General features: G+C 39.9%; 1 protein-coding gene across 2 annotated transcripts in view; it reads right to left on the bottom strand.

The window, feature by feature from the left end:
• LOC148000478 (uncharacterized) overlaps nucleotides 1-19320 on the bottom strand; it is a 52275-nt gene extending 32955 nt beyond the window's left edge. Inside the window, exons 1-5 of one of the 2 annotated variants that reach the window (XM_087589382.1) lie at nucleotides 18876-19320; nucleotides 14271-14385; nucleotides 13369-13542; nucleotides 12233-12339; nucleotides 10218-10270 (exon numbers count right to left, since the gene is read on the bottom strand). In XM_087589382.1, the coding sequence (XP_087445508.1) occupies nucleotides 10218-10270; nucleotides 12233-12339; nucleotides 13369-13542; nucleotides 14271-14385; nucleotides 18876-19132 (706 nt within the window). In that variant the 5' untranslated portion in view covers nucleotides 19133-19320. The remainder of the gene's footprint in view (nucleotides 1-10217; nucleotides 10271-12232; nucleotides 12340-13368; nucleotides 13543-14270; nucleotides 14386-18875) is intronic. The other variant, XM_087589381.1, reaches the window with a different exon arrangement.
• Between the last annotated feature and the right edge of the window lie 1511 nt (nucleotides 19321-20831).

Raw genomic sequence — 20831 nt, 5'->3', positions numbered from 1 at the left:
TACACATCAAACCAGATACACTCAAACTAATAGAAGAAAAACTAGGGCAGCATCTGGAACACGTGGGCACTGGAAAAAATTTCCTGAACAAAACACCAATGGCTTATGCTCTAAGATCAAGAATCGACAAATGGGATCTCATAAAACTGCAAACCTTCTGTAAGGCAAAGGACACTGTGGTTAGGACAAAACGGCAACCAACAGAGTGGGAAAAGATCTTTACCAATCCTACAACAGATAGAGGTCTTATATTCAAAATATACAAAGAACGCAAGAAGTTAGACTGCAGGGAGACCAATAACCCTATTAAAAAATGGGGTTCAGAGCTAAACAAAGAATTCACAGCTGAGGAATGTCGAACGGCTGAGAAACACCTAAAGAAATGTTCAACATCTTTAATCATAAGGGAAATGCAAATCAAAACAACCCTCAGATTTCACCTCATACCAGTAAGAACGGCTAAGATCAAAAACTCAGGTGACAGCAAATGCTGGCGAGGATGTGGAGAGAGAGGAACACTCCTCCATTGTTGGTGGGAAAGCAGACTGGTACAACCATTCTGGAAATCAATCTGGAGGTTCCTCAGAAAATTGGACATTGACCTGCCTGAGGATCCAGCTATACCTCTCTTGGGCATATACCCAAACGATGCCCCAACATATAAAAAAGACATGTGCTCCACTATGTTCATAGCAGCCTTATTTATAATAGCCAGAAGCTGGAAAGAACCCAGATGCCCTTCAACAGAGGAATGGATACAGAAAATGTGGTACATCTACACAATGGAATATTACTCAGCTATCAAAAACAATACCTTTGTGAAATTCATAGGCAATGGTTGGAACTGAAAAATATCATCTTGAGTGAGCTAGCCCAATCACAGAAAAACACATATTTTATGCACTCATTGATAAGTGGATATTAGCCCAAATGCTTGAATTACCCTAGATGCATAGAACACATGAAACTCAAGATGGATGATCAAAATGTGAATATTTCACTCCTTCTTTAAAAGGGGAACAAGAATACCCTTGGCAGGGAATAGAGAGGCAAGGATTAAAACAGAGACTGAAGGAACACCCATTCAGAGCCTGCCCCACATGTGGCCTATACATATACAGCCACCCAATTAGACAAGATGGAGGAGCAAAGAAGTGTAGGCAGACTGGTGCCGGATGTAGATCTCTCCTGAGAGACACAGCCAGAATCCAGCAAATGCATAGGTGAATGCCAGCACTGAATTGAGAATAGGACCCCCATTGAAGGAATCAGAGAAAGGACTGGAAGAGCTTGAAGGGGCTCGAGACCCCATATGTACAACAATGCCAAGCAACCAGAGCTTCCAGGGACTAAGCCACTACCTAAAGACTATACATGGACTGACCCTGGACTCTGACCTCATAGGTAGCAATGAATAGGCTAATAAGAGCACCAGTGGAAGGGGAAGCCCTGGGTCCTGCCAAGACTGAATCCCCAGTGAAAGTGATTGTTGGGGGGAGGGCGGCAATGGGGGAGGATGGGGAGGGGAACACCCATAAAGAAGGGGAGTGGGAGGGGTTAGGGGGATTTTGGCCTGGAAACTGGCAAATGGAATAACACTTGAAATGTAAATAAGAAATACATAAGTTAATAAAAAAAAGAAAGTGATGTATACTTTCTTTTTTTTTTCAATTCTATACATTGACCAATGTGTCTATTATTTCAATAATATGCTTTTTTTTATTAATGTAAGCTTTTTAATAAAACTTGAAATCTGGGAAAAAAAGTTTAAATCCACTGTAATGACATGTATTCTGTGTTTTTCTACAGTTTACCATACAAAGTTATCCCTTCAACCATTTCCATGGACATAAATATCAATAATTTATCAATTAAATTCAAATACATTCATTTAATCAATTTCAGGTTAGTTTACCAAATCAACTGCAAGACCTCAACTCAAATATGAGGGATGATTCTACTACAAAAATCATAACTTTTAACAACTTATGGCATCTATAATTTATTATTTGAGTATGTGCTTAGACAATATCCCCTGTAAACTTAGCTTGGCTTAAAACTCATGAACAATATAATGTAGCAGCAGTTTGATCCAGTTCTTCCACACAGCGCCATGCTCCGAGAACTAAGACTCAGACTCAAGATATATTTACAAATACCTTGAGTATATAGTGAGGCTCTTCTCTAACTAGATCACAATTTAGAATAACTGACTATTTTAACCTACATTCTGTAACATGCCCACTTAACCATGTTCAGGTACTATGTGTCTCTCTCCTCACGTCTTCCAAGGTGAATCTCCTGCCGCATTCTATCTCAGAATTATGATTTCTCCCAGATTTTCCACTTCTTATTTACCACCTAAATAATAAGCCATCAGATTTATTATTAACAAGTGCCATAGTCATATCGATATTAGATAATCTCTCAATAATCCCCCTTTGAAGTACAATAAATGTCTCTTTTTCAAATATAAATTGAATAAAATTATAAAAATTATAATAGTTATAAGGTGTGATATATATTTACAATGTCAAGTCCATAGTATGTGGTAATTTAAAAAAATGTCCTATTATCTATCCTATCCTGGTGAGTTCAGAGTTCTGGATCTAAATCACATTTTATCCTAACTTGCATTAACAACCTAACACCATCTTTTTAGGTCTAATAAATCTTAAAAATACCAACTTAAGCTTTTATTGAGACTATGATTATCTTGTATTCAACCCCAAAAGACAACTAAGTAGAAATATTTCCTGATTAAGTAGGAAGTGCAGACAAACACTTTCAAAGTTTTTTTTTTTTTTTGGAATTGCAAGCTACTTATATTCTAGGTTAAATAGAAAAAGTCATCATTCTTTGGGAAATTTAATAGTTTAATCTCTGGTGATGTTATAAAATGGCATCGATGGTCATTTTTTTTTTCATGGTGGCAGATGCCTTTTTTTTTGTTTAATTTAGAAAATACTTTATTAGTTTTTTTAATCAAACCCACGTATATAAGACCTTACATATTTAATACAGTGTGTTACCCCTGTACAAATGGAAAAAACTTAAGTTCAACATTTCTAGACCAATATGGCTGTTAATTTCTGTACAGTGCCAACTCAACACAGTAAACGGGGATACTTTTTTCGAAAGTTGACAGCACAGGTAAAGTTTCAAAAAATTCAAATTATATATCTGTATATATATATATTTATATTTATATAAAAAGACCAATAATAGCAGTGTGTTATGCATCAACAGCAGCAACAGCTTTTCCAGGTTCTGCAGTCATCTGAACAAAACTGTAGAGACATCCAGCACACTCCATTAAAAAAAAAAAGTAAAAAAACAAAACCCGAGAAAACAGCACAGTTCTGTTACTCTTGTGGTACCTGGCACCATTTTTTTTTAAATTAGCTTCTCAATCATCATCTGGAAAGAAAACATTCTGAGCAACATCATTAAAAACAGCTCTGATAAAGCACGGTCACTACTACGTATCATAAAGCAGGTACAAGCTATTTTACATCCACAGAGGTATGATACAGTACTGTCCTACATCTATAATACTAGAGGATACAATTTAAAAGGCATTATTTGAGACTTGATTCTACTTTTTCAGCAGAGGGCCCAAAGGATGGTGTGACACAGCTTTGTAAAGAAACATACTCTAGACAGGATTTCCTTTCACTAGTGGCACACTTCTAAGGATTCATTCTCTCCATGAATGTCAGCTAAAACCGTTATTAAAAAAATGAAATATCCCTAGAACAAAACCGTATAACCACCGGATTCACATGAAGATGACCTAGTGGAGACAAGCTGGACCTCACCTTACCAACAAGCTATCAAATCTGTTATGTTTAAACAGTGAGACCTCCAAGGAAGGAGATGCCAAGTAGTGCTTCAAAGCTTTGGACCACAATCAATCACAGCATCCTTTTCAACAGAAGCAGAAGCTCATCTGAATATGCTCATGGATGCTGACATCCACATTTAATCATCTCCTCACTCATCCAGGAAGAGGGGGAGATCAGTTACTACTGTAATTTATTGTGTTCAACCAAATCACCATGTTACAAAAATAGCAAGCTGCCATAATAAAAAATAAGGCTCCTCTATCCAGCACCAGATAGCATCATTTTACTTTCAAGCCTAGAAATTGCACACTTGTATATAAACCAATCGAAGATGAGGATTGAGAGTTCATCTTGGTGGATTTTTCCTTTGATGAATATGAAGTGTCCTTCCTTATCTTTTTTGATGACTTTTAATTGAAAATTGATTTTATTTGATATTAGAATGGCTACTCCAGCTTGCTTCTCCTGACCATTTGCTTGGAAAGTTGTTTTCCAGCCTTTCACTCTGAGGTAGTGTCTGTCTTTGTCTCTGAGGTGTGTTTCCTGTAGGCAGCAGAATGCAGGGTCCTCGTTGCGTATCCAGTTTGTTAATCTATGTCTTTTTATTGGGGAGTTGAGGCCACTGATGTTGAGAGATATTCAGGAATAGTGATTATTGCTTCCTGTTATATTCATATTTGGATGTGAGGTTATGTTTGTGTGCTTTCATTCTCTTTGTTTTGTTGCCAAGACGATTAGTTTCTTGCTTCTTCTAGGGTATATCTTGCCTCCTTATGTTGGGCTTTACCCTTTATTATCCTTCGTATTGCTGGATTTGTAGAAAGATATTGTGTAAATTTGGTTTTGTCATGGAATATCTTGGTTTCTCCATCTATGTTAATTGAGAGTTTTGCAGGATACAGTCACCTGGGCTGACATTTGTGTTCTCTTAGGGTCTGTATGACATCTGTCCAGGATCTTCTGGCCTTCATAGTTTCTGGCGAAAAGTCTGGTGTGATTCTGATAGGTCTGCCTTTATATGTTACTTGACCTTTTTCCCTTACTGCTTTTAATATTCTTTCTTTATTTTGTGCGTTTGGTGTTTTGACAATTATGTGACGGGAGGTGTTTCTTTTCTGGTCCAATCTATTTGGAGTTCTGTAGGCTTCTTGTATGCCTATGGGTATCTCTTGTTTTAGGTTAGGGAAGTTTTCTTCTATGATTTTGTTGAAGATATTTACTCGTCCTTTGAGCTGGGAGTCTTCACTCTCTTCTATACCTATTATCCTTAGGTTTGATCTTCTCATTGAGTCCTGGATTTCCTGTATGTTTTGGACCAGTAGCTTTTTCCGCTTTACATTATCTTTGACAGTTGAGTCAATGATTTCTATGGAATCTTCTGCTCCCGAGATTCTCTCTTCCATCTCTTGTATTCTGTTGGTGAAGCTTGTAGCTACAGCTCCTTGTCTTTTCTTTTGATTTTCTATGTCCAGGGTTGTTTCCATGTGTTCTTTCTTGATTGCTTCTATTTCCATTTTTAATTCCTTCAACTGTTTGATTGTGTTTTCCTGGAATGCTTTCAGGGATTTTTGTGATTCCTCTCTGTAAGCTTCTACTTGTTCTCTAAAGGAGTTCTTTATGTCTTTCTTGAAGTCCTCCAGCATCATGATCAAATATGATTTTGAAACTAGATCTTGCTTTTCTGGTGTGTTTGGATATTCCGTGTTTGCTTTGGTGGGAGAATTGGGCTCCAATGATGCCATGTAGTCTTGGTTTCTGTTGCTTGGGTTCCTGCGCTTGCCTCTCGCCATCAGATTATCTCTAGTGTTACTTTGTTCTGCTATTTCTGACCGTGGCTAGACTGTCCTATAAGCCTGTGTGTCAGGAGTGCTGTAGACCTGTTTTCCTGTTTTCTTTCAGCCAGTTATGGGGACAGAGTGTTCTGCTTTCGGGCGTGTAGTTTTTCCTCTCTACAGGTCTTCAGCTGTTCCTGTGGGCCTGTGTCTTGAGTTCACCAGGCAGGTTTCTTGCAGGGGAAAAGTTGGTCCTACCTGCGGTTCCAAGGCTCAAGTTTGCTCGTGGGGTACTGCCTAAGTCCTCTCCGAGGCAGCAGCAACCGGGAACACCTGCGCCGCTCTTTCCGGGAGCCTCCGTGCACCAGAGTTCCAGATGGAGTTTGGTGTTTTCCTCTGGCGTCTGGATGTGCTCAGAGTGCAGTCTCTTCTGGTTTCCCAGGCGTGTCTGCCTCTCTGAAGGTTTAGCTCTCCCTCCCATGGGATTTGGGTGCAGAGAACTGTTTATCCGGTCTGTTTCCTTCAGGTTCTGGCGGTGTCTCAGGCGCAGGGGTCCTGCCGCTCCTGGGCCCTCCCCTATGGGAACCCAGAGGCCTTATACAGTTGCCTCTTGGACCAGGGATGTGGGCAGGGGTGGGCAATGTTGGTGGTCTCCTCCGCTCTGCAGCCTCAGGAGTGCCCACCTGATCAGGCCTGATGTATACTTTCAAAATGGCATATTATCCCACTATTACAAACAAAGGCAGAATGAATTTTGCAGGTAAATCAATGGAACTTGAGAATATCCTCCGGAGTCCAAACAGGACATGTGTGTTATGTACTCACTTATAGATGGTTATTGGCCAAAAATACAGACACCATGCTATTATCCACAGACTCAGAAAAGCTACACAAGAAGGAATGCACAAGTGAGGATGCCTGAATCTCACTTAAAGGAGTGCATAAAGCAGTCCTAAGAGGAAGACGGAGGGAGTGAACTGAATAGAGAAGAGATACAGAGGGCTATGGGATGGGTTCGGAATCGGGTGTGGGTAAGGAAGAGGAAAGATGGATGGATGGTCCTGAAAGTGAATGGAAATCTGCAACTGACAAGGGTGAAGTTTTTTTTTTTAATGAAAAAAGACAATGTGGGATATTATTCACCTACTAAAGACAAAGACATAATGACCTTTGCAGGTGAATGAATAGAACTTGAGAATATCTTCCTGAGTGACATAACCCAGACCCAAAAGACATGGATGGCGTATACTCACTTCTAAGTGGATATTAGCAATAAAGTACAGGATATCAATACTATACTCAGGACCAAAAGAAGATGAAGAAGAAAGGACCAAGAGAGGATTTTGAATCTAACTGAGAACATACCGGAAAATACTCAGAGGAGGCAGAGGAAGGAAGGAACTAGGTGGGAGTGGGTAGTTTTGAGATAACTGAGTGTTTTAGGATCGGGTCTGGGGAGATACAGGGGAGATGGCTTGACAGCCATGAAAATGAATGGATAGCTGCAGCTGGCAGGGGTGGAGATGTCAAAAAAATTCACTTGGTCATCACATTAGATGCTGATAAAGCCGTTGATAAAATCAAGCACCCCTTCATGTTAAAAGTCTTAGAGACCTCAGTGATCAAATTTGCATACCTGAACCAGCCAATAAACACTAACAACTTATATGCAGAGAAACTTAAAACCAGAGAGTAAGCAAAGCTGCCCACATACAAAAGAGACCTCACAAAATCTACCAAAGTACACCTACACCAAAGGTGATAAACCCTTACAGAAAAGTGTCTGAATACAAGATTAACTCAAAAAACCAGCAGCCCTTCCTCATGCAACAGTTAAAAGGGATAAGAAAAATTTAGTCAAGCAAAACCCTTTACAGTAACCACAGATAACATTAAATAGCCCAGTACAACTCTAATCAAGCTACTTAAAGACCTGCCTGTCAAAAACTTTATGTCTCTGAAATAGGAATTAACAGGACATCTGAAGATGGAAAGGTCTCCTATACTACAGATGGATAGTATTAACAAGGTGAAAATGGCCATCTTACAAAAAGCATCTTCACAGTCAATGCATTTCTCTTCAAAATTGCAAGACCATTATTTACAGACCTTGAAAGAGCAATTCTTTAAAAAACAAAAAACCCATGATAGCTGATAGATACATAGATGATAGATAGATAGATGATAGATACATAGATAGATAGATAGATAGATAGATAGATAGATAGATAGATAGATGATAGATAGATATCTTGAATAATTAAATAATTTTTGGAGGTATCATCATCCCTGATATCAAGACATATCACAGAGCAATCATAACAAAAGCTGTATAGAATTAGTATAGAAACAAAAAGTTGACCGATGGAATCAAATCAAAGAAAAAACACACATACCTACCAACACATGATTTTGACAAAGGCAAAACCACACAATGGGGAAAATAGGAAAGTTTCTTCAACAAATGGTGCAGGTGTAACTGTATGTCTGCATGAAGAAGAATAAAAATAGATCTGTATTTCTCAACCTGCACAAAACTCAAGTTCATGTGGATGAAAGACCTTGACATTGAAACAGAAACTTCAATATACTGAGGACATCGGTACAGTAGACAATTTCCTGAACAGCACACCACTGTCCCAGCCTCTGAGATCAATGATTGATAAATGGGGACTCACAAAACTTAAAAACCTCTGTAAAGCAAAGGACACCATCAAAAGGACAAAAGAGAAGCCTACATTTTGGGAAAAGATCGTCATCAGTCTTACACTTCACAGAGAAATAATGGTTAAAATATATAAAAAGCCCAAAAAGTTAGACAGCAATAAACCAATCTGAATATGGTGTACAGTGGTAAACGAAGCATTCCCAGCCGAGGATGCTCAGGAGGCCGAGAGACATCAAATGCTCATCTTCAGTCATCACTGAATGCAGATCAGAAGGACCCTGAGTCCATCCTACACCAGTCAGAGCAGCCAGAATCAAAACCTCAAGTGACAGCCATGATGACAAGGATATTGAGCAAAGGGAACATTCCTCCATTGTTGGTGAGAGAGACATTAAAATCCGTTTTCTTTTTTTTTTCTTTTTCTTTTTTTCAGAGCTGGGGACCGAACCCAGGGCCTTGTGCTTGCTAGGCAAGTGCTCTACCGCTGAGCTAAATCTCCAACCCCTAAAATCCCTTTTGAAAAGCAATTTGGCAGGTTTTTTTTTTTCCAAAAATTTTGAAATAGTTTTTACCTTAAGACACAACTATGTCAATCATGGGCATATACCCCAAACTTGCTCCACCATACCACCCAAGCACACTTGCTTAACTATGTTCATAAAACCTCTCCTTGTAATAGCCATGGACAGGAGACAACTGAAAAACTGATTAAGGAAATGTGGTATATTTGCACAATGAAATAATACTCGGCTATGAAAAACATGGATTTTGAGAAAATTGCAGGCAAATGGATGGGATTGGCAAACATCATATTGGATGAGGTAACTGAAACCGAGAAGGACAGGCATGGTATGTACTTACTTAAAGGTGAGGACCTTAGCAGCCATAAATTACAGAATAACCAGGCCACAGTGCACAGACCTAAAGAAGCTAAGTAATGAGGGCCCAAGGGAAGATGCGTGAATCTCACTCAGGAGGGAAAATGAAATAGATATCAGGATTCGGTTGAGGGAGGGAAATTTGTAGGATGGGGAGGGGAACTAAGGTGCAGAGCAGGTGTGGTGTGGGAGCTGGGACAGAAGATACCAGTGGAGAGGCATCTCTGTGGTGAAACAAAGACCAGGAACCATGGGGGCTCTTAGCAGTCTATCTGTGGAGCTGAGACTTGCAGAGCCTACTAGCAGCAGGTGATATGCAGCTTTCAGTGGTCATCTTCTGTACACAGGGGAGACTTCCAGGAGAAGGAGGAGAACACCAAAGCACTCAGAAAAACATCAACCCAAAATTTATCCTACCACCAAGATATGCAGGTTAAAATGGAACGGACATTAAGGAGATACCAAACCAATAACTGGACCAACTTGAGACCCACCCTGTGGGAGAGAGCCAGTCTTTGACTCCATTAATGATATTTTGCTATGCTTGCAGACAGAAGCTTTGGATAATTCTTCTGAGAGTCTTCATCAAGCCCTGGATAGAAACAGATGTACACACCCACAGCCAAATAAATATCAGGTGGGGGTTGGGGCGTCTTGTGAAAGAGTTGGGGGAAGGATATTGAATTCAAAGGAGGACAGTGCCATTGAAGGTTCAGAAACACAACAAGAAAATCTACAGATTAACCAACAGGGGCCCATGAGGGCTCACAGGGACTGAACCACCTATCAAAGAGCACGTCAGGGCTGCACATAGACCCCATATTCAGAGGTAGCAGACGTGCAGCTTCACGTGCTCTTCATGTGGACTCCTGGTTTACTGAAGTGAGGGCAGGTTCTCATTCTGTTGCCTGCATTTGGATTCCTTTCTGCTAGCTGGGCTGCCTTGTGTGGTCACAGTAGGAGAGGAGCTAAAATGTCCGCACTATTTTATCTAGGGTGAATAAGACCAGCTACAATATAGTAAATTTATATATGATATAAAAAATCTTACCTTCCAAAAATCTTACATGCTTCACTTCTTTTTTATGTGCTGGTGTTCTTGCACTGTGGCATAGATTTATAAGTTATGGTTATTGTACTATTCATAAGAAAAACATTTAGCGAGCATTTGAAGACCTTTATATTTCAGTCCCCAGTATCTTAGTTTAGATGTTCACAAACAATGTTTTTTGAAACCGGATCTCACTATGTAGCCATGCTGGTCTGAAACCCACGCCATAGACCATGTTGTACTTAACTCACAAAGGTCTGTGTGTCTCCTCCCTCCCACAGTCTGGGATGTAATTCATGGAACTACAGGTCTAGTCAAACAATTTTGAATTTATTTTTCAGCAATGCACTATGACTGTTGACTGGTATCCTTGCGACTTTCTCAAGAGAAAACATGAGGCATGGTTAGCTTTTAAATAGAACACAAACTAAAAGGCTCAAGCATGCATACACACAATCAATCAATCAATCTCTCTCTCTCTGACTCTCTCTCTCTCTGTCTCTCTCTCTCTGTCTCTCTCTTTCTGTCTCTCTCTCTGTCTCTCTGTCTCTGTCTCTGTCTCTGTCTCTCTCTCTCTCTCTCTCTCTCTCTCTCTCTCCTCCCTCCCTCTTAAAAACTCTAAAGAGAATATTTGCCTTGCTCAGGGATGTATGGCAGTAGACTCTTAGGGAACACTAGGAGGAAAGATTCCAGGTCTGCAAGGAGATAAGAACTCCAGAGGACAAACAACAGAGTGAAATAACCTGGACACCTGGGGCTCTCAGAGACTGAACCACCAACCACAGAACATACACGGGCTGGACTCACACCTTCCCACTCATATGTAGCAGAAGAGCAGCTAGGTTTTCATATGGGTCCCAGTCAACTGGGATGGGGCCTATCAAAAAGCTGTTGCTTATACATGGGATACCTCCTTCTAGCTGAGTTGCATTGTCTGACCTTGGAGAGAGAGGAAGTGTCTACCCTTGCAGAGACTTGAAGTGCCAGGGTGTGGGGATACATAGGGGATCCATGACTGCTCGGAGGTGAAGGGGAAGGGGAACCGGAAAGGACTGTGGAATAGGGAGACTGAGACAGGGTCAGTGAGTTTGATGTAAAATGAATAAGAAAAAATAAAATTAAATATTTCAAAGAGCATTAAGTTTTGAAAGGAGAGTGAGCTCTCTCTAGAAAGGCTCACCTTAAAGCACAGATCTGTTGTCTGGAAATAATGGCTCAACATAAACATTAGGTAAACATGTGTACTAAACAGGGAATTTCAGCATAATAATTTTATTTCATATGGAAGGGAATATAGCTTTGTAAGATCAATTTATTTAGAGCTAAACATTCACAAAATCTAGGAGAAGATTTATAATTCTAAAATACCAGAATATGTGGAAGGAAATGAACTATTTATATATCCACATTAAAAGCTCCATCTGAAATGTGACACAAAAATGTCTTGGACTGCAATATCACCAACATTGCTAGTTAATTACAGGATGAAAGTTTACCGAACACCTCCTAGCAAAAGGTAGTTTTCTACTGCATTGGACATTTCAAACAGATCATTAGGAAACACTATTTATTACCTGTGATTATGTAACATATAATTCTAAAGATTTGGCTTATACTGTCATTTTTAAGGTCAGAAATTATAAAATTTCAGACTCAGGGACTGGGGGTGTTTATTCATGGTAGAACATTTGCCAATGACACACATGACCTTTAATTCAGTGGCAAACTGTGTCAAAATAAAAAATACTGAAGTGGACCAACAGCTGATCTAGCTTATTCTTTGTCTTGGTTCATGACTCACGAACTGAACTACTGAGCTATGTAGTACTCCTGGTACTGCTGTTCTTTTGTTGTGTTGGAACAGTCTCTTTTCTAGCTCATATTTCGTGTGTAATAAGCTTTCTAAATATTTCTCTGAGTTTTTCAAATCATTTAATATCATATTAATATTCCTGACTTAAGCAATTCTCACCATCAAGAACAACACTAAGATTGTAGAAGAGAAGAAACTGTACCTGTTTGACACTTGCACGGCCTGTGCATCTGCACTCATTGATTCTAAGAAGTTTATCATTTCAGTCTGATTTTCATATGTTGCAAGTTGCAGTGGTGTCAAGCCATACTGTAAAGAAAACAATATTACATTTTATAAAACAACTTGTTTCTCAACTGAAAGTTCATCACAGATTTTGTGAACATAAACACACACTGTACTGAGTCACAAGGCATCATTTTTCCTACAACACCTGCTGTGCTTTCCACACACAGCTCTCTTCTTCCCTTTGACACATCTTTTGTCTACACAACACTGCATATGAACACCAATCCCTTCCAGAATTTTCCCCAAACACTCAATGGTTCCAATCTTCTTAGCTCCAAAGACTAGGACCTCCATGGACACAACCCCAAAATATAAAGTTTGGTATGCCCCTGTTGAAGGAGTGTGCTCAAGAGGTATCTGGAGCAGAGTTTCTCAATCTGCACTCCAAATATATTTCTTTTCTAAACTAAGAATTATCTCCCAAGGGCAATAGCATCTTCTATGAATACCAAAACTTTTGAAAATCATAAAAATGTTTTGTATATTTTCTCAATGATCAGATTTTCTAATTTGCCTGACACCTCTCTCCTTTCCCAGTCTGCCCTCATCCCTGAGCCAAACACACATCAATACCTTCTTAGCAGCAACCCAGTTCTATATATTCTACAATCATTAAACTTGAAATGTATTTCTTTTCCTTGTTGGTGTAGATGTGATGTGATGTGATGTGTGTGTGTATGTGTGTATGTGTGTGTGTGTGTGTGTCTGTGTGTGTCTGTGTGTGTGTGTGTGTGTGTGTAATCCTAAAGCCTATAATCTTGAATTTCAAACTTAAAGTCAACGCTGAGACAAAATATGCTATTCTGTGGGTTTTTTGGCACTAATTATAAATACACACACACACAGACACACACACACACAGACACACACACACACACACACACACACACACACACACACACACACACATATATATATATAAAGAGAAAAAGCGTTCCTCTGAACACATTCAGTGAGAATGCTTGAGGTTCTGCATGTAGAAAATAGGTCTGAGTGTCCCAGCTAGAAGTAGCTAGAAGTGCATTGGGAATGAAGTTGAATGACCTTTACCTCTGTTTTGGCTTCAATATCTACGTTGTACTCCAGGAGCATCTTTACAATTGCTATGCTGCCCCTGGAAATGGCATGGTGAAAGGCTGTATTCCCACTGTAATCCATCAAATTTGGATTAGCATTGTGCCTGAGCAATACACAAACACAATGTGTGTTGTCCCGCTGCGCAGCCTGTGGAAATTGTACAAAGAAATACATCTTCACTTCAAGGAAGCCAAGGGAAACATTTCTACAATGGCACTGAATAGTTTCTCTGAAATCAGACAGAGTTTTAGTTATTCATATTTTCCCTCCATTTTGACACAAGGTCTTCTTAAATACTCCAGGCTTGACTCATTTAATGATCTCCCCACCACATCTTTTTCCAAGTGGTAGAATTAAGGGGTTCTACCAACCCACCTAGATGTCCTAAGCACTCAGGTCTGTGCTGGTTGGCTGTCACAATGCAGAGATTGCTTGTTTGCTTAGATTTTGTTCTTTTTGCCAATGTGATACACGCTTAATACACCTGGAAAGATCCTCACTTGAGGAATTGGACTGGCCTCTGGGGCACTGTGTGGAACTATTTTTTTTTATTTAGACAGAAGTAGGAAAGCCCAAGGTCTTGTGGTAGGGGCATGCCTGAGTTCAAAGTTGTATAAAAAAAAAGCTGAGCAAACCTGGGTAAAAGCCATGGAAAGCTGCATTCTCCCCTGATCTCTAGTTTAGTTCTTCCCCCCAGTTCCTGATTTGAGTTCCTGACCAGGTTTCCCATGAGGATCAACTGGGATGAATAAATGTAAGCTAAATAACTTTTTCCTCTCCTGAGTAAGTTTTGGTCTGTGTTTTCTCACAACAACAGAAACCAAACAAGGACACCTCTAATCCATTTCATACCAAAACAGATGGCCAATAGCTACCTTAATCAACGGTGTGCAGCCTTCATCATCCTGGATGTTAATGTTGGATTTATTTTCTAATAACAGTGTCACTACATCTGGATGGTTGTGGGCACTCGCATAATGCAGCGATGTCCTGCAAATTGAAAACACATTTAGCAACATCTCTGAATTCCCAGTAAGACTATCATCACCTGTAAGTACTAAATAATATGAAGGTGATTTCTATCTGATGGAAGAAAGTAACTACAATGTTCTTATTTATTGAGGTCTACTCGAATGTTCATTTACTGTGCTAGGGATATGGTACATGACTCTTCCTATTTAAGGCAGGTGTTCTATCCTGACCTTCTTCGCTGCTCAAAGCAGCCTGTCTGAATCCTAGAAAAGTTCCCAAATTGATCTCAGCTTGATTTTAAGTCATACTCTAATATCTGGAACTTACTAGTTACTCCTCGGTATTTTCAGGAGCTCCATGACTCCATGTCCCCATCCAAGGGATGAACATTAAACATATCTTAATAGGGGCTACTCTGATGTTTCAGTTCGAATGGGGAAGAAATCTGCTACAACACTACAAGCATTTCCAGCTCCTGAGAGCTCAGCATTTCCTGATCATGGTAATGATTTCTCTTCCTAGTGATAACAAACAGAACTATTCTGTGAGAGAAAAACAGGATTTTATCAGCAGTACACATAAAAAAATTCATATAAAAGAAGTTTACATTTCTTAATCCTCCTATCTTATCCATTGTGGTTACCTTCATTTTCATTCACATTTTACCCTCTCTAAGAATGGAAGGTCATTTATCCTTTTTATTATTTTACAACTATAATTAGCAATACTTTTAGCACTTTACAAAATTAAAGGTAATTATCATGCAACCCATTGTGGCCTACATTAAACAAAATATGTCACAATCGACAGGTAAGTGGCAATTTTACCGGTCACTTGCATCTATGTACATTTTTAACAGTGAACAAAAATGTAAGCCCTCAGTCCTCAATACTTTCTTTTATTTTTATTTTCACATTTCATTTTTTATGCCCATATGTAACACTTCTATACTCGGTATAGAAACCAGGACCTCATGCTTTGCCGTATATTGATCAATGTGCCCATGGACTCACACCAAAATCAGGTAAATATTGCTACAAGGTAATAACCTATGGTGGCATAGCTGCCTTGCTTGAGATTCATAGAGTTTCAGTAAAATGAAAGGAGGGTTCCAAAGAGTAATGTTCATTTCATGTTATATTTAAATTTATACAATGTAAGGAAGCTTGACTGGGCAGAGAAATGAAGTTTTACAAATGGGAAGATCTTGAGAGATATTAGAATGTGTATTCTACACAGGGGATATCTAAGTTACATGTGGGGAATAAATGGACTGACAGAATGAAAAATTACCATTGGACAATTCAGTGTTTTTAAAGAAAATATTCAATGAACAGAAGAATATTTTAAAACTAAACTTCATTCTTGTATTCTTTATATGAAGCTCCACCTTAAAGACTAATTAACATCTTAGAATAACAAAATGATCAAGAAGCATGTGAACTAGGGAAAATATGCTGGTGTGTCATCGATTCCCCTTCAACCATAAAGACAGGATATAAGAATGAGGTGCTAACCTTTAAAAGTCTTGGGAAAATCAGGAATTCAAAGCTTACTATAAACATAGGAAAAGCAATATACAGCAAACCAATAGCCTACATCCAACTAAATTGAGAGAAAGTTGAAGGAATACCACTAAAATCAGGGAGTAGTCAAGGATGCCCCCTTAAACAAATTCAGCAAAGTGGCTGGATACAAAATTAACTCAAACAAATCAGTAGCCTTTCTCTATTCAAAGGATGAATAGGCTAAGAAAGGAATTAGGGAAACAACACCTTCAGAATAATCACAAATAAAATAAAATAACCCAGTGTGACTCTAACCAAGCAAGTGAAAATCCTGTTCGGTAAGAACTTCAAGTCTCTGAAGAAAGAATAGAAGATCTCATAAGATGGAAAGATCTCCCATTCTCACAGATTGGCAGGATTAACATTATAAAATTGGCCATCTGTCCAAAAGCAATCTACTGATTCGACGCAATCTCCATCAAAATTCTAACTCCATTCCCCATGGAGGTAGAAAGAGCGATTTGGAAATTCACTTGCATTAACAAAAAAACAGGATCCTGAGAACTATACTCAACAAGAAAAAAAAAATTCGGGGGGAATCACCCTCCCTAACCTTAAGCTGTATTACAGAGCAATAGTGATAAAAATGTTATGATACTGGTACAGCGATAGGCAAGTAGATCAATGGAATAGAATAGGAGACCCAGAAATGAACCCATACACCTACCTATGGTCATTTGATTTTTAACAAAAGAACTAAAACCATCTAGTGGGTAAAAGATAGCTTTTTCAACAACTGGTGCTGAATCAACTGGCACTCAGCATGTAGACTGCAAATCAAACCTTTCTTATCACCCTGTACACAGTTAAAATCCAAGCAAATCAAGGATCTCCACATAAAACCAGATATACTCAACTTAAAAGAAGAAAACATGGGGAAGAGCCTAGAATACATGAGCCTGGAATACTTGGGAAAATTTCCTGAACAGAACAGCAATAGTTTATTCTCCAAGATCAAGAATCAACAAATGGGACCTCATCAAATTGCAAAGCTTCTGTAAGGCAAAGAGTACTGTCATTAGAAAACAATGGCTACTAACAGATTGGAAAAGATTTTTATGAATCCTACATCTGATAGAAGGCTTACATCCAATATACACATAGAATTCAAGTAGTTGGACTCCAGAGAATCAAATTACTTTATTACAAAAAGGGGAGCAGAGCTAAACAAAGAATTCTCAATTGAGGAATATCAAATGGCCAAAAAGAACCTAAAGGACTGGTCAACATCTTTAGTCATCAGAGAAAATGCAAATCAGTACCACCCTGTGATTCAACGCCACACCAGTCACAGTGGCTAAGATCAAAACTCAGGCAACAGAGGTAGGCGAGGATTTGGAGAAGGAGGAACACTCCTCCTTTGTAGGTGGGAGAGCAAGCTGGGACAACTCTGGAAATCTGTTTGGAGGACCCAGCTTTACACACTCCTGTGCATATACACAAAAAGGGCTCCAACATAAAACAAAGAAACATATTCCATTACATTCACAACAGCCTTATTTACAATAGCCAGGAGCTGGAGAGAACCCAGATGTCCGTTCATCTAAAGAGTTCACATGGAAAGACCCCTGGCTTCAACTGCATATGTAGCAGAGGATGGCCTTGTTGGGCACCAATAAGAGGAGAAGCCCGTGGTCCTGCCAAGGCTCTAGCCCCAGTGGAACGGAATGCTAAGGCAGGGAATCCGGAAGGAGTGGGCAAACGGGTGGGGGTGAACCCTCATATAAGAGGAGGAGGGACGATGAGCAAGGGGGTTCATGGTAAGAACCCACACACACACAGAGAAAAAGGAATGAGGGGCTGGTGTAGTTGTTAAAACTCAATTGGTAAAGCATTTGTCCTGAAAACCTGACTGCTGATCTTGGGATAAGGGGATCCGCAAAGCTCACTTGCCTACAAGTGTGAGGATCAGTGTGCTCCAAGACAGTAAATAAAGCACACCATGGACTTGCTTGAGTGGAGTCTCCAGAACAGAGGGACGATGGGCTGGAACCCACAGGGAGGCCTGCTTGCCTGAGCTCAGGCCTTAGAACCCCATGGTGGTACAACATAACTAGCAGTCGACATTGTCTCTGACCACCACACCCTAAGCTCCACACGTGTGGGGCACAGGAAGTGAGATGAGGACAATCTCTGTCCTTCACATGTGTATCGATGTAAAAACAACAGTACAGAAGGTGATTACATGGGAGCATGGTCACAGTTCCAGTTCTAAATGTCTTTGATCCATTATTATTTTATACTATATTATTATATTGTATCATATACATTATATTATATTATACATTATTATATTACATCATATTATGTATTAAGATAGTCGTCATAGAATCAGGGGGAGTGGGAAGTGGGATGGAAGAGGCAGGACAGGACATAACATTGAAATGTAAATGTATGAACTATCTAATAAAAATGAAAAAACAGAAAACAACAACAACAACAAAGAAGAAAGAAAATCTAGATAGGGGTCTTGGCAATAACAGCTCTAGTTTTGTTTAGTAGAGAACTCAGTTTGATTGCTAAGACACACAGGGCAGCTCACAACTGTCTATAGCTGCAGTTCCAGGGGATCCTGCACCAGGTTCTATCACAATGGTACACAGAAAATACACAGAGGCAAAACAACGGTATTTATGTGTGTGAGTGTGTGTGTCTTTTTGTATGTTTACAAAATGTAAGGGTTAACATAAGAATAAAATTATGTAGTTTCATTAAGGCCTAGGAGCTGCTGTTCCACAGTGTGGAGGTCTCATACGACTAAGAGCATTTAGCAGGTATAAAACCCAGGGGTCCCCAGTGAAAATGAGCCTATGCATGACCACTCTCTACCCTCAGATTGTAGCCCTGGAAGTTGATTTGTCTTCCTCCTTAGCCCTGAGTGTCCCTAACAGTTCCTACCCTCCTCCTTTTACTCCCCTCATCAATTTGAAGCCCCATTACCTGCCCCTCCAATCAGATTCATCCACATGATGATGACACTCATGGATCATACTTTCAATTTTCTCCACGTCCCCAACACAGGCCGCTCTTTGTAATCGACCCACGGGATCATACCCAATCAGGTAGAGGGGAAATTTCGTCGTTTTCTTTTGACGCAGGCATCCAAAACCAGGACAGGAGCGCCACAGACGGGTGTACCAGCGTCCCCTTCTGGGGAACTTCAATGCCAGAGCATCATATTCAAAATCTTCCTCCATTATGGAGCTCTAGGGCCGCCCAGGACCTTCTTACCCTCTCTTCCCTCCCATTTAGCTAATCTCCACCTCCCAAATTATACGATAAGAGTTTGCTAAAATCACCAATTCTTGCCAAAGAAATGTAGGCAAGACCTGCTCGTTCAGGGTTAACTGAACTATACTTCATCACCTAGCAACACAGCTGCACTGGCACAACCATAGTGACATGCTCTGAGCTCACAATGGAGCTGGCTTACGGACTGTACCCTATGCTTATGCTCCATGTGTGCCCCCCTCAGACTCCACTGTTAGGAGCCCAGCCCCCTCAGTGCTTGTTCAAAGCTCTGTCAATGTTGACGCTGAAGTAGATCTATTTGCATGGCCTTCAAAGGGAGTACTGAGGGCAGTTAGGGCAGCCATTGCAATCTGTAACCCTAAGACTGGCCTGATGGACCTAAAAAAATCATCCTGATTTAGCAAACCCAGACCCAAAACAACAAACATTTCATGTGTCTGCTGTTAAGGATGTTAGGTTTTAAGTATCTGATATGAGAACTACAATCTGGATAACCACACAGGATTCCTGACTATCTACTAGGGAACTAGGGGGCAGAAGAATATCTGCCCAGGAAGAGGAAGGAGTGTATAGTGTTGGGAAGAGATAAAGAAAATCTAGAATAGGAGGGGTTAATGAGAGGGAACCAGGAGAAATGGGTAGAGGCAAAGGGTACACACTTCTACCTCCCTCGCATTTTTCAAGCCCCATTACCCTCCTTTCATATTCATCAACATGATGTTGACTGGAGTTGATCACTCTCTCCAGTGTATCCAGGTCACCTGCAGGCTGCATGTTGGAATGGGCACACAGATTCATACTTGATAAGGAAGAGGGTCAGTTTCTTTTTCTTAACCAAGCACCCACTGCCCTGGCATGCAAGCCTAGGTAAAGTAGGAAATAAGGGGAGGGACAACAAACACTAAAGTCCCTTTGAAAAAATTAAATGGAAATCTGCTACTCTATTAGCTTCCTATATGTATGGAATACATAAGGAGCCAAAAACTAACATGACACGAGGCTCCACCTAGACATGTTGTGCCACCAAGTTACAAATCCAGCAACAGGAATGGGTGGCAACCTGTTGAGTCATTACCCAAAGGGTCCTATAGAAAACCTTGACCATCACAAGCCAGTGCCAAGACTATTGGTTGCTCTATACAATCTGATGTTCAGGACTGACTTCTGAAGATAACATTTCTGTCATCACATGGGGGGATAGGTTGAGCCGGGGTCTAACTAGATTCTTCACACTACTAACCAGAGTTCATAATACTGGAAGGTAACCTGTCTGCTACTGGAGGGCAAAGGTAATCCTCAATATCAGTCAGCTTCAAACCCTGAAACCTACAGTAACACCTACAAAGAAGTTCAAAGGCATCTTCAAATCTAATTATAGGCGATCTAGAACCCTCATATCTTCACAGGCCCAGACATACATATAGTGCACACACAGACACGTAGGCAAAACATTCATACATGTGAAAGAAGCATAATCTTTCAATAATAACATGTTTACAGGTATGTAATACACTTATGCAGCAAATTCATCTTTTTCAAGTATATAATCTAGGAGTGCATTCTTACTATGTCATTAAAATTATGCATCCCTTATACTATTGGTTTTAAAAATATTTTAAGTTTGAGAAAACTCTGTGGCCATTA

This window comes from Rattus norvegicus, chromosome 16, assembly GCF_021556685.1.
Source record: "Rattus norvegicus strain SHRSP/BbbUtx chromosome 16, alternate assembly SHRSP_T2T, whole genome shotgun sequence".
NCBI classification, from domain to species: domain Eukaryota; kingdom Metazoa; phylum Chordata; class Mammalia; order Rodentia; family Muridae; genus Rattus; species Rattus norvegicus.
The sequence above is the reverse complement of the archived record's forward strand: the minus strand, read 5'-3'. Positions and strand labels throughout refer to the sequence as shown.